The sequence below is a fragment of the Embiotoca jacksoni genome, unplaced genomic scaffold (assembly GCF_022577435.1).
Source record: "Embiotoca jacksoni isolate LCO1_2020_lvr unplaced genomic scaffold, fEmbJac1.0.p SCAF_8, whole genome shotgun sequence".
Lineage (NCBI taxonomy): Eukaryota > Metazoa > Chordata > Actinopteri > Embiotocidae > Embiotoca > Embiotoca jacksoni.
The window spans coordinates 6111878-6124535 of NW_027185436.1; the positions used below are offsets into that span (position 1 = coordinate 6111878).

Sequence of the window (12658 nt, forward strand, 5' to 3'; positions counted from 1 at the left end):
TGGACTTTGTCCATTCTTTTGACCTTTTTATGTTCCCTACCAAAGAACACCATCATTAAACTAGTTTTAAATGTAACACTTCAGACCTTTTCTTATTTTATGCAAGTTATATCTCCACTCCACAACATTTCAGAGGGGATTATTGTACTTTCTACTCCACTACATTTATTTGGCAGCTTTAGTTCATTTTAAGATGAAGATTTGGCACAATGGATAATGTAACAAGCTTTTAAAATACATTGTTAATTGTAGTGTCCAACATGTTTGTCCTCTGATGTCTTATAAAAAGCCGGGTGTATTAAGGGTCCCATTACAGATGTCAGAGTTGAGATAAGCTCCACCAAAGTGATTTTTTTTTTTTTTTTTTTTTTTTTGTCCCTCTACATTTCTGTAAGGATTAATTTTTATTTTATTTTTATTTATTTTTTTTTTAAGTTCAAATCATCTGATATCTCACCAAAAATCACAAAAAAAAAAACAATTGAAAACAAATTTTATTTTTTTCTTCTTTCCTCTCCCAGTAATCATCTGACGACAACTCACATTTATCTGCTGTCCCTGCAGACAAGTAGTTCAAACTAGCACCACCTGCAGCAGCTATAACAGTAACACTCTGTTTATACACTTATGCTTCACTATTAACAATCTAAAGATGTCATATATAATAATACCAGTCAAAGGGACCCAACCAGGACTTTTACTTTAACTTAATTTTGCTGCTAGTACTTATGACTGCAGTAGGATTTTCACCATTAAATAAGAGTATTTTTTACTATTTTTGCTGTATTAGTAGTTCTCCTTGAGTCCAGGATCTGAATGCTTCTTCCACCACCAGTGAGTTGCACTGATTTTCAAGCTATTTGAACAGTTATGATCGGTCAGTTTCAATATGACAAAGATTTATTTTTTTTCTGCTTATAAAACATTTAACAATGCCTCATATGAAAACACAAAGCAGACGTACACAGTGAACTCATTCAAACACGCATATACTCACACATTTACAATTGAAAGTGTAATTACGAGACTTACAAGCATTGCCTTGCTTCACATCCACACATTCAGAGATTTTTCATACAGTAAATGCATGTTCTCTTCCTTGCCTGCTGTGTTGTCAGTCACGCCGAGTTAAAAGACCAGAGTGACACCGTGGCTCTGTCAGTCTTTTAAAACATGTAGCAAAATGTTTCTGTTTGAAGTCAATGACATGTAGCCTTCATGTCGGGAAATTTGCGTCCGATGTTTCAAAACGAGGTTTTCAGAGTTGTAAAGGCACTCTAACCCAGTCTAAAGCAGTTTCCTTCCCCTGCAAGTCTCAGGTGACCTGCTGCGGTCTTGAGGTACCTGCCTCTCCCTGAGCCAGGCCATTAGACCTGCTGATGCCAGCGCATGGCACCTCCTTTCTCGGGAGGGAGGTGGCAAACATTGTGTCCAACATGCCCAGCACCTCCAGGAGGTCCTTCTGGTAGTCGATCTCTCTCTCCAGCAGCTCCTGCAGTCGCAGCAGCTGTCGGTCCACGACTGCTGACTGGCCGATTACTGACTGGTAAATGTCCAGTATCATGTCGGCCGCTGTTACGAGGACTGGAGCAAACCTGGCGTCCACCAAGTTCCTGGAGAAGAAACAAAAAACGTTTTTTGTGGCAAAATATTTCTTAATGAGTTGATGTACAACTGCAAATAAATTGAAAGCATCAAATGACAATAAAATGAGCCAAAACATTATGACCACACCGGCATAATAAGCTGTTGGTCCTTCATGTGCCACCTAAACAGGTTGTGGACTCCACAAGACATCTTAATGTGCACTGTGGTATCTGGCACAGAGAGAATAGCAGCAAAGCTTGTAAGTCAGAATTATTTTGGCACATGCCCCAACATCCTGCTGTTGTTTGTCCGTCCTCAGACCACAGTAGGTAAATGCTCACCACTGCTGACCGGTAACTCTCGACTAGACTTGTCATTTTCTCAGAAAACCATTTGGCTGTTTTTTTGGGAGAAAGTCATTTAGGTCTTTACACCACCCCATTCCTCCCACATTCAACCGCATGACGTAGTTGCAGGGTTTTTCCTACCATTATAACACTTAAGTGCTGCATGAGTGGGTTTTTTTACAGCACCTTAGCCACTATGACCTCACTATGAGCTTTGTTTTACAAAGTGTTTGGTGATTATTATATTTATGCCATTTAAAATGAAATATTGTGAGGTTTAAAATTATTTGAAAATACATAGCTTTTAAAACAAATTACTGCCCACCATCTGCAACATCACCAGACCGTTGTGATTGGCCCAAGTGCAAACATTTTTCTTGGGTTTCTCCTCTCGCCGTAAACACAAGCGCAAGATCGTGGTCACAGTCATTAAAGATTCTAGCTATGTTATTCAATGGTGTACAACAGTCTTTCATGGGCTTTGGAGCACTGCACAGGTTACACTATCAACTGTTGCACAATTGTCCAACCCATTGACTCGGAGAGCCGAAATTACTAACATATCCCAGACCTTAGTAATGTGCTGCTGTTATGAGTTATTAACTTCATCTGAGGGATCACAATGTTCTGGCTCATCGGTGTATGTCAGCACCTGACTGATGAAGTCTTCTCTGCATCTTACCCTATGAGGAAGTTGAGTAGCTGAGAGAGCCCCTGTTCATCTCTTCCTGCCAGCGCGTTCTTCAGCGTTCCTCTTCGATCCAGCTCCTTTATAACGGCCACTGTGATCTCTGGCTTTCGCAGTCTTGTCCATGCCTATAAATAAAATGCATTATACTTAATATACACAAATAAAGCTAAAACTGTGCCACTGGCTTTTAGAAATGTTTGTTTGTGCCATTCCACATTGTACAACTCAGTAACAACAGGTACAACTCGGTAACAACAGAGTAGCATTTGTTAATGCGTACAACACAGAAACCAGGAGGAAGTTCAAGTAAATAACACCGACTGATTTAATCTTGTTGCTAATGCTAGAAATGCACGAGACGTGTTACCTCCAGAGCCGTATCCAAAGCCTTGGACACATTAAACTTCTTGAGCTGCTTGTCATATTTGGCCAAATGTTGTTTGACTGGCTTACTGACAAGATAATCATCCTGGAACAAGATGGAAAAAACAAGAAATAAATGAACAACAGTAAGAAAGGAAACAGTCTGATAACCCTTGTGTGCAGAAATGAACAGCTTAAACCACTGTCAGTCTTTTCTAACATTCATTCAATGCATCTCCTGGAGAATAATCACATCTACATGTTACTACAGGTAAACATACCTGTTTAGGGACGTAGTTCTTCCCTTTCACAAAAACACGATAGGATGGTCGCCGCCTCTGTTGGACGCCTGTTTCCTTTAACTCTTCAGGGCTTTTTTTGTGTTTGATGCTCAGAACACTGTTGGTCATACCCACGACAATGGACTCGTCATCTGGCTGCAGAGAAAGACATATTCATAGTTTTACCGTCAGGATTTTACAAAACTTTTTAGGAGCAGGAGAAAAAAAAAAAAAAAAATCGACTTTACTCTGCTATAACTGATGCATCAATATGGTATAAAATATTAATTTGTATTGTTATAGCATGCATGATTCTAACAAATCAAAGATTTTGGTGGTGATTGAAAGGGAAAATCTACAAGAACTGAAAGGCCGAAGTTAAAAGAAAACCTTGTCAGTTCCCTATCTGACTTTGCACTCTGTGCTCTGGAAAGCCTACACCAGGAGGAGAGGATGTACTGCTTCATCATCTTTTGATTTAAATCACTGGCAGATATTTGTGCTGGCCGCTGCAGAAAACTGATTCTATCACTTTGCATTCTCAGAGCTGATCTCTCAGATCACAGCTCACTCTGAGGGTGCACCTCAGAGACGCAGGCAATTTTAGTTCCATCCTGCAGTCAGACAAATAAACTGCTTCCCACAACAGGTGGTAAGTAAGTAACAGACCTAGATGCACCACACTTTGAATCCTTTCTGAAATGGGGAAAACAAATAATAAAATGTTTCTTACAGCCAAAGCCAGACTGAGGATAGAGGCGGCATAGTCAAAGTTGTGGACCACTTTGTAGTTGGTTGTGTTGTACACCTTCACATGCCTGAAAGACAAACAGAGGCTCTGCATTAGATCAGATGCAATTCGTTCAGCCTGTACAGGGTGGTCCAATGAGAGCAGTTTCACTCTCTTTTGTCTGAGCGCCCCGAGTACACACTACAATTCATCAAAAACATATTCAGCTATCATGACGGACATAGTGCTTCAAGAGCGACAGAACATCACTGCCCAGGACCAAAGACGACGCATTAGGTCAGGAGCACAACTAAGTTGTGTTTCTTTGACAGTCACCGGTTTGAGAACTGTAAATTCGTCTCCCAGGTTCAACACTTAGTTTGACTATGACATTCTGAGCCATCTGAGAGAAAACAAACCAGTTTCTCGCACACGATAGAATGATCAGTCCACACCGGCCATATTTGCCAGATTGGTTTACCCGAGATTTCTTTCTGTTCCAGAAAAATGTTACACAGAACAAAGTGCACTCTCTGCTCAATTTTTAGATCCATGGTGAAATCGCAAATGTGGACGCATCAGTGGTCACAAACGCATGTGTAACTCAGGTGCTGATGTTTATTAACTTAGAATATTTTCTCACAGAAGTTATTACTTCCCCCTGCTCCGTGCACATTACGGTGCTTTGCTCCATTCGTGCACAACATGAACTTTATCAGAACTTTTCACTCCCTTCTCATGCTGTATCTACAAATGTCCCCTCACCTGTCCAGGGAAGCTGACAGCAGTCTCTGTCCGTTGCTGCTGAGAGACAAACAGGTGACAGTTTTGTGATGGTTCTTCAGTGACACCAGGGGTTGGCCTCCTTTTAGCAGGTCCCACACTTTGACATGGCGCCCCCCTGAAGAGAGTGATAGAAAATGAAAGGTGGATTACAATTTCTTCTTATTTGTCCTGGGTGAACATGAGTAAATACAACAAATAACCTGTGTATTTCAGATGGCAATAGTGTAAGAAAAACAATTTAAGCTTTGTCCTGACTGAACTCTCAATGAAGCATAAAAAAAGACCTAAACGCTGTTGTCTTCCTTGTTTGTCATGGCCGATAATGATGGATTCCGTCCAACACAACAACCTGTTAGGCTGATAAAGGCCAAACCACCCCCTGAACTTCTTTTTGCTGCAACACACTGTTGTATATAATATATATAGATATATACTGTACTGTATATACTGTATATACTGTGCATTTTATATTTTATACTGCTATTTTATTGCTTTTCTATTATTCTATTATCTTATTGCTTCTGTATGCTGCTGTAGCGGAAAAATTTCCCCTCGGGGATTAATAAAGTAACTACCTAACCTAACCTAACACCCAAATTTCTGGGCATGGGAATTATTAAAGTGTTATCTTATATCTTACTACAAGTTGGCCCAGTTTCTGGATATGCTATGTGAACATGCGGATTACACTGCTGCCTACCTGCGGAGACGAGGAGTCCCTCAGAGGGATACAGAAGGAGACTTTCCACCGGCTGGCCATGTTCCATGGTCATCACACACTTATCCACTCTGGCATCGAACAGTTTCAATGTGTGGTCATATGATCCTGGGAGAATAAAAATCAGTTTTTAGGGACACAAAAAAGAGAGCAATGTTTCATCCTTCAATCTGATGTAGCACTTGATCCAATAATTAAAAGGATCACTGTGATGGTTAAGTTTTTTCTGCTGTTAGTCATTTTGTATATCATTTATTCTACTTATACAAGTTACTTCCTGTCCTTAAATTAGACTTTTGTGATTATTGTTTTTGTTAAGATTATGGAGAATTATTGTAGCATACAGTGCAGAAATTATACTGCACAGTCAAAAGACAAATGTTGGTGGATTTTGATCGCGCCTGTTAAATTAGTTTAATCTAACTGCGACAAAAAGTGTAAAAATATATACATGATCGCACTGAGACACACCAAACATCAATGCTAAATGAGCAAAAAGGTAACTTGACGACATCCCTTTAACATTTCTCCACACCACTTAACAAAACGGGCTTCCATCTCACCAGTAATGAAGATATCTCTGTTGAGTTTGCTGGTGACACCACAGCGAACGTAATCCGTGTGCTCCTGATAGGTGTTGAGCTCAGTCGCATTTGGGATGTCCCAAAGTCGACAGGTGTAGTCGTCTGACCCCGTGAGGATCTGGTAACGGTCCGAGGTGAAGTCTGTTACATGTACAGCCCTGAAAAAAGATTTAAAAAAAAAAAAGAAGAGACAAAAGTCACACCAAGACATTCATGACCAGACGTCTATAAGTCCATAAGACGGTTTACAGGTTGTCAGAACTCTTGAGATCATCAGGAAATTCAGTCGATGGATCACTCAAGTAATCATCATTCAACAAGTCTTTGACTACACAGCAGCTCCAAAAGACACTGCCACTGAGAACAAGACAACAGCTCAAAAATAATTCAGTCTGGGTCAGAACAACTCAAACACAATTGGATAATGGCGTACATGATACTTACTTTGTGTGCCCTTTGAACATCCTGAGTGCCACCTTGCCGCCGACGTCAAACAGCCGGACGACTGAGTCCTCACATCCCGCCACGAGCAGCTGACCGTCGGACCTGAACCTGCCAGAGTAAGCAGTGTCCTTGAACCGTGTGAATGTCTTGACGGGCTCCTGGGAGAATGGACCGTAAATGTGGACCTGTAGAGAAACAAGAATGAGAGGAAATGTCAAACAAATGTTGCACCCTTAATATGTGATCACTCATCAAGGACTGAACTGACAGGAACCATAATTGTTTACAAAGTGAACATGGATGAAACTGAGTGAACACATCTGATATGGATTCATACAAGCAAAGCCAACGTACTTGTGTGAATGCTGTCACTGCAAAATTGTGTGGTGCCACAGGGGAGAAGTCGATGTTGGTGACCGCTCCGAATTCTTTTATCTGGACTGGAGCCTGCCAGAAGGAATAAATGGGGCATTGTTGAGGATGCAGAAACAAAATTAAAGATGCATTACCCTGATCTCGAGCATGGTGCAGGACATTTCGGTTCACAGTAACATTAAAACAGAATACAGCAGAGAGACATACCTTGTAGTTTTTCCAGTACAGTGTGTCCCATGTGACTTTCTCTCCGAGTTTTGGATAGGCCTGGACTTTTGTGGGTTTAAATGAAGCCATTTCTGCGCTGATTACAGGATAGTCTATCTGGGAAGACGCAGATGGGAAAATCATGAATATTTCCACATGGAGATATGGCAACTATCTGATTAAACACAGATATTTACTTTGCATTTCTGTTTCCAAACATTAGAAATATGTTAGGCTATATATTGGGAGGGTGGAATAACATTAAGCAGAAGTTACCGACTTTGGTATCAGAGTTCACGTTAAACTTTCCCGAAGGCCAATCTAACGAGCTCACTAGTTAGAAGCTTTAGATTCTGCACAGAGAGTTCAATAAAATAAAAGTGTCTGTGATTAATCTTGTCCTTATAATTGAAAACAGATGTAACGTTACTAGTTTGAAAACAAAAGCCGCTTATGAGACAGAAAGTGACCCAACGTGCTCAGTACATCACAACTTTAGCCGGCCGGCATTGTCCACTAAACTGCGCTCCGATGAGTCTTACCTTCTCACTAAAAGATCCAGGAGCGCAAACTTATTCTTTACGAACGACTTGCTGAAATTAGACGATCCCGATATTGTTTGTCCAACCGAAGCAAAAGTTTCTCATTTTAACGTGCGATCACGTTGCTCCTCGCCGCACAGGAGGACGCCATGACTGAGCGCAACTACTTCCGTTTTGAAAGACATACCTTTATTGTTCACTGAAAGGATACACAATTTGAAAGCTGTTTTCATTTTTTTTTAATTTTTTTTTTTTCAAATAACACTACAAGAGGGTGTACTAATTCTAAGAATACATTTTAATAAATACATCTATTTATTTTCTCTTTGAAAAATATTCCGTATTAATATAAATTGCGTTCTGTCTTAAATAGTATATTTTTAACCGCTATTGTGAGCGTTAAGAAAAATTGTATTACACAAATATAGACTAGTTGGGAGTAGTCTCTGCAACGTAACATTCAGAAATACTAGAAATTGAAGTCACATTGAGACGTATTTTTAAAATATCTGCGGACATCCGTCAGAGCCGCCATCTGAAGACGTCACTTCCGGACTTCCCTCCTTTCTCCGCGGCTCTATCGACTGTGACCCGCGTGTTTACACACTCCCAGGTCAGTTCACGTCTCTCTGGCATATTTATCAGCCTCACACTCATATAGTTCAACACAAATAATGAACGCGTTCAAACGCGATGAAAACATCCGCTGTTTTTGAACGCCGGCAGCAGTTTGTGAGGAGGAGGAGGTGGAGGAGGTGGAGGAGGTGGAGGAGGCCTCGGGCTGGCTGTGTAGCCTGGTTTGCTAACTAGCTCGAAGTTCAGTTGTCATCAGGTTGAGAGAATCGGGTCGAAACGTCCTTCCTCGTCTCGGGAGGCGCGAAGATCAATCACGAGCCCACGTCAGGTCAAATGTTGTTGTTGGTAAAAGGTGGACAGGTTGGTGAACGTCGAGTCGGCGTCTTGACTGGTTCCTGTTCGCTCCGGAGAAGGTGTGGAGCCCCAACTTGTCCTCTTTAAGTTGAACTCGCCACCTCTGGTCTGGTTCATGCAGACCTGGAGACTTCAGGAGTGTGCAGCTATTTGTGGATCCCACACAGCTGTGCATTGGGTTTTTTTTTAATTTATTTTTTTTTTTATCTTGCGTCAAACTGCAAACCGATGAGGGGGATTTTTGGTCATTTTATTTTTGTCACTTAGAAACCCCATTTTTTTTTTTCCCGTGAACTGTTGGAATCACACATTGAAGCTTTATAAATTTGTCAGTCATGAAAGTGAAACTTCCTATTTTGCATATTTCTTGAACATATGAGAATGGTTAGAAAAAAAACAGTGTGAAGATCAATCAGTTTTACTTAGTACCACCATTTTCTATTGATGTTTTCTTGTTCTGTGTCTAATAAGAGTTAGTTTTTTTTTTTTCTTTTCTGAATCATGTTGTTGTTTTTTTAGTCAGATGAAGGAGTCGATAATGAACCAGGAGAAGCTTGCCAAACTGCAGGCGCAGGTCCGCATCGGCGGCAAGGTGAGTTGAAGAACACCGAGTGTTGTCGATGGATTACAGGTTCATATATGATGACGACGTCACTATTCATTTTGCTCTGTAGGGGTCGGCCCGCCGAAAGAAGAAGGTGGTGCACAGAACAGCTACAGCAGATGATAAGAAGCTGCAGTTTTCCCTGAAGAAACTGGGAGTCAACAATATCTCTGGCATTGAGGAGGTGCATCAAATTCTCTCTGTGCTGTACAGAAACAAGTAGAGAAACAAATAGTCTTCATGACACTGATGTTTTAAGGTTGGGTTTGTCCAATTATTAATACATTATTAAATATAGCTTTATGTAAAAGGCCAGTTTCAACCAAGACGCGACTGGGGGAAAAAAACAGTATCGTCAAATGAAGCCTTTTCATTACTGTATTTTAAAGAAACCGGGTTCATTAATCAACAAGTAAAGTAAAGATGGTAGGGAAAAAATATGTTATGATGTTTCAGTTTATTATCCTGGTAAATAAAAATAAAGTATATACCTACCTACCTACCTAAAAGGACAACCACAATATGTCCAAACCTTTACTTCAGATATAAAAGGGCATGGATGGTATGTGCAGTTTGCTTGTTAGCACAGTGTTGTATCATTGATTGGAAGCCAGCATCATCAGAAATAACATAATAGTAAGAGGTAAGAAGAACTGTAAGAGTGAGTGTTTTAAATCAATCCAATGTTGAAAACGGTGTGTGGCAGGAGCAGGGCTGTTGCATCATCTTCTTTGACACTAACCTCACCCTGTTCTTTCTATCTTTCCTTCAAATTCCTTTTGTGTGTCACTTCAGGTGAATATGTTCACAAACCAGGGCACAGTGATCCACTTCAACAACCCAAAGGTTCAGGCCTCCTTGGCTGCCAACACCTTCACAATCACAGGGCACGCTGAGAACAAACAGCTCACAGAGATGCTACCAGGAATCCTAAACCAGCTGGGAGCTGACAGTCTTACCAGCCTCCGGAGATTAGCAGAAACCCTGCCAAAACCAGGTACCCACAACACTTTTATCTTCACCTGTATGTTTCTATCAGTCATTTTGTGTGCTGTTTTTCAATAGTTTGCTGTCTCCTTCACAGCCGGAGAGAACAAAGCACCGATGGTTGCTGCTGAAGAGGAAGATGATGAGGTTCCAGGTGAGCATATTTACACATCTTCTCTTAAAACAAATCAAGTCTGTATTATACTGTAGCATTAATATCACCATATTATTATTATTAATAATAATAACAACAACCCAGAAAAGGCTTACGTAGGTCTTTCCATTAATTAGACACAAACATTTTGGGTCAGTCTGTTCTGGACCCAATTACATGGATCATACAACGATCGGCCATGACATTAAAGCCACTGTTAGGTGTAGAATAAAGTTCATACAACCGATCCTCCCTTCTTAATGATTATAATGTTCAGTTGTTTATTGATCTGATTTAGAGAGGTTTTGATTTATTGTAATGGTCATTTTGGAGACTGCAAAATAGAAGTGTTCCTAATATTTTGTCCGTGCCATTGAAATGAATTGGGTTGACAAAATATTCGGAACACTTCTGAGTCTAACCAAGTGTTAAAGAATGTAAAACATCAACAGAGTTTATTGTTAGAGTCAGAGTGCTGATATTTTAAGTTCATATTCATATTTAATAATAAAAAATGGTTTCTGTTTCCATTTTCAGATCTTGTTGAAAACTTCGATGAGGCTTCAAAGGACGAGGCAAACTAACAAGCGCCCGCAAACATTTCCGAGCTCCTCTTTGACTCACCGTACTTTGGCGCAGCAATCTTTTGTCCATCTGTCGTTGCTCTGTGGCTACAAACAAAAGTTGCTTTTTAACTCTAACCGTGACAGTAGGCTAAAACACATCAAATCTACTTTTTTATGGCAACCGTTAACCTTTTGTCTTACTTGTTCTGCGGTACAAGTGAAATTATTTAATTCAGTGGAATGTGCAAACCCTCCTCTTTCTCACACTGCCTCTCCTGCATTGTGATGCCCACACATCAAAAATGTATCAGTGGAATTATTCATGTAATAAAAATTACATTTAAATTTCTCTTCTTTTATATGCTCCACCAGCTCTTTCTCACTTCTAAAAGAATATCATGTTCACTTTAATAAATTCAAACTCATGCTCCTGGTTCTTTCAATTTGAACAATAATGAGCAAATGGTAATCATTACTAACAGGAATATAAAAAAAAAAAAAAAACAACACTCTTGGCTGTCCATTAAAAGCAGCACATTTAAGGTGTATGTCTACACTGGACCTGATCACAGCTGCACTGATGTGTTCTCCAAAGCATCTGACAGACCTCAGCCCAGCACAATGTAATATGTGTAAGACATTGGAAGGCTTTTGTAGACAGCAGCAGTGTGGGTTTTATTGGAAACATGTCCACTCCAGAATACCAAAGGCTGAAAAACAAAAGGCATTGAGTACTGTTACATACAATAGAGTTGTAAGGATCAAACAGGCCAGTGCTGTTCCTCTTAATAGGCAAGGGACAGTAGATGTATGTAGCTCCCCTCTTAACACCCCGGTCTGAATTCACAGTGCTTAATTATAATGTAATTACAAACCTTAAATATTCTCTAGTGTATTCAGATTAAAAGAAAACGCCCAATTCTCATTTTAATACTGAATTTGAAGTCAACAGTATCAACCCAAAATGGTCTGTCAGAGTTCTGTGTCAACTATAAGTTTATCTTCCATTTAAGACTGGTGTTGCTTGTCCTTGTAGCTACTTAGCTTTTCATTTTTAAATTAACTCTGAAGCTGATGTAAATGCAGACAGCATACAAAACAAGCTTTGTTCACAATCATTTGGAGACTTAAAATACAATCACTATAGAAATATTTAACTACAGTGAAAGTGAAACTGTTATATAAGAATTTAACTTCAGCAAAACTAACTGAAAATACAGTATTCAAACATAAATTGCTTGATTAAATTTATAACTGAACAAAATTAAATTGTAAGTTCGGTGTTAGAAAGGAACTACAGACAGTAGAAACCAGCAGTGACAACTCATAGAGCACCTGTTTGACATAATCTGTCTTCTATAATTATATCAGTTTGTCTGACTGAGCTAATTGATTATTAGATGTGAATATTTGCAAATTACTGCACCTTTTTCAACACTGACATTTAAAGTCTCGACAGCAGACACAAACACTGCTCTTTAGGCTTTTAAGGAACTGAAACTGACTATTTCTGTTCAAATAACCGAACAAGTTTCGTATGAATTTCATGTCAGCAGTGTGGTCAAGATCATGTCATGGTAGATTCTGTTACACTTACTCACCAACCTGTCTGAGGGACAAAAAATTATGACACCAAATACTAATGCAGCACTCCAGCAAGTGTTTTATTACTGTGGAAGTACTTCACACTGTTTAATATGAGCAAAATCTATTGTTCTGTCATAGCTGACATTTGGCCAAACAAATTTGGGTTACCCCTAAA

The 12658-nt window shown here is 39.8% G+C and overlaps 2 protein-coding genes across 3 annotated transcripts; one reads left to right on the forward strand and one right to left on the reverse strand.

Annotated features, from left to right (window-relative positions):
* Positions 1 to 517: 517 nt before the first annotated feature.
* utp15 (UTP15 small subunit processome component) lies at positions 518 to 7801 on the reverse strand. Of its 2 annotated transcripts, none has more exons than XM_069178446.1 (12): positions 7656 to 7801; positions 7114 to 7226; positions 6886 to 6978; positions 6532 to 6716; positions 6067 to 6245; positions 5486 to 5611; positions 4765 to 4900; positions 4003 to 4087; positions 3270 to 3425; positions 2993 to 3094; positions 2617 to 2750; positions 518 to 1613 (listed from the first exon to the last, which is right to left on the reverse strand). In XM_069178446.1, the coding sequence occupies exons 2-12, from the start codon at positions 7201 to 7203 to the stop codon at positions 1316 to 1318; spliced, it is 1584 nt and encodes a 527-aa protein (XP_069034547.1). In that variant the 5' UTR covers positions 7204 to 7226; positions 7656 to 7801; the 3' UTR covers positions 518 to 1315. The 2 variants fall into 2 exon arrangements, with proteins under 2 accessions (XP_069034547.1, XP_069034546.1); XM_069178445.1 differs by having other exon boundaries at positions 7114 to 7230.
* A 364-nt stretch (positions 7802 to 8165) lies between these two features.
* LOC138191743 (transcription factor BTF3-like) lies at positions 8166 to 11241 on the forward strand. Its single transcript, XM_069138725.1, has 6 exons — positions 8166 to 8268; positions 9105 to 9177; positions 9260 to 9373; positions 9985 to 10186; positions 10274 to 10330; positions 10868 to 11241. The coding sequence occupies exons 2-6, from the start codon at positions 9109 to 9111 to the stop codon at positions 10912 to 10914; spliced, it is 489 nt and encodes a 162-aa protein (XP_068994826.1). The 5' UTR covers positions 8166 to 8268; positions 9105 to 9108; the 3' UTR covers positions 10915 to 11241.
* The last annotated feature ends 1417 nt before the right edge of the window (positions 11242 to 12658 follow it).

Bases quoted from the DNA above. Each gene is read 5' to 3' on its own strand.
- utp15 (XM_069178446.1), bottom strand. From the start codon at position 7,203: ATGGCTTCATTTAAACCCACAAAAGTCCAGGCCTATCCAAAACTCGGA. The intron at 6,246-6,531 runs GTAAGTATCATG...ATCTTTTTTCAG, and splicing joins ATGTTCAAAGGGCACACAAA to GGCTGTACATGTAACAGACT. The intron at 3,095-3,269 runs GTATGTTTACCT...ATCTTGTTCCAG, and splicing joins AGAACTACGTCCCTAAACAG to GATGATTATCTTGTCAGTAA.
- LOC138191743 (XM_069138725.1), top strand. From the start codon at position 9,109: ATGAAGGAGTCGATAATGAACCAGGAGAAGCTTGCCAAACTGCAGGCG. The intron at 9,374-9,984 runs GTGCATCAAATT...GTGTCACTTCAG, and splicing joins ATATCTCTGGCATTGAGGAG to GTGAATATGTTCACAAACCA. The intron at 10,187-10,273 runs GTACCCACAACA...TCTCCTTCACAG, and splicing joins AGAAACCCTGCCAAAACCAG to CCGGAGAGAACAAAGCACCG.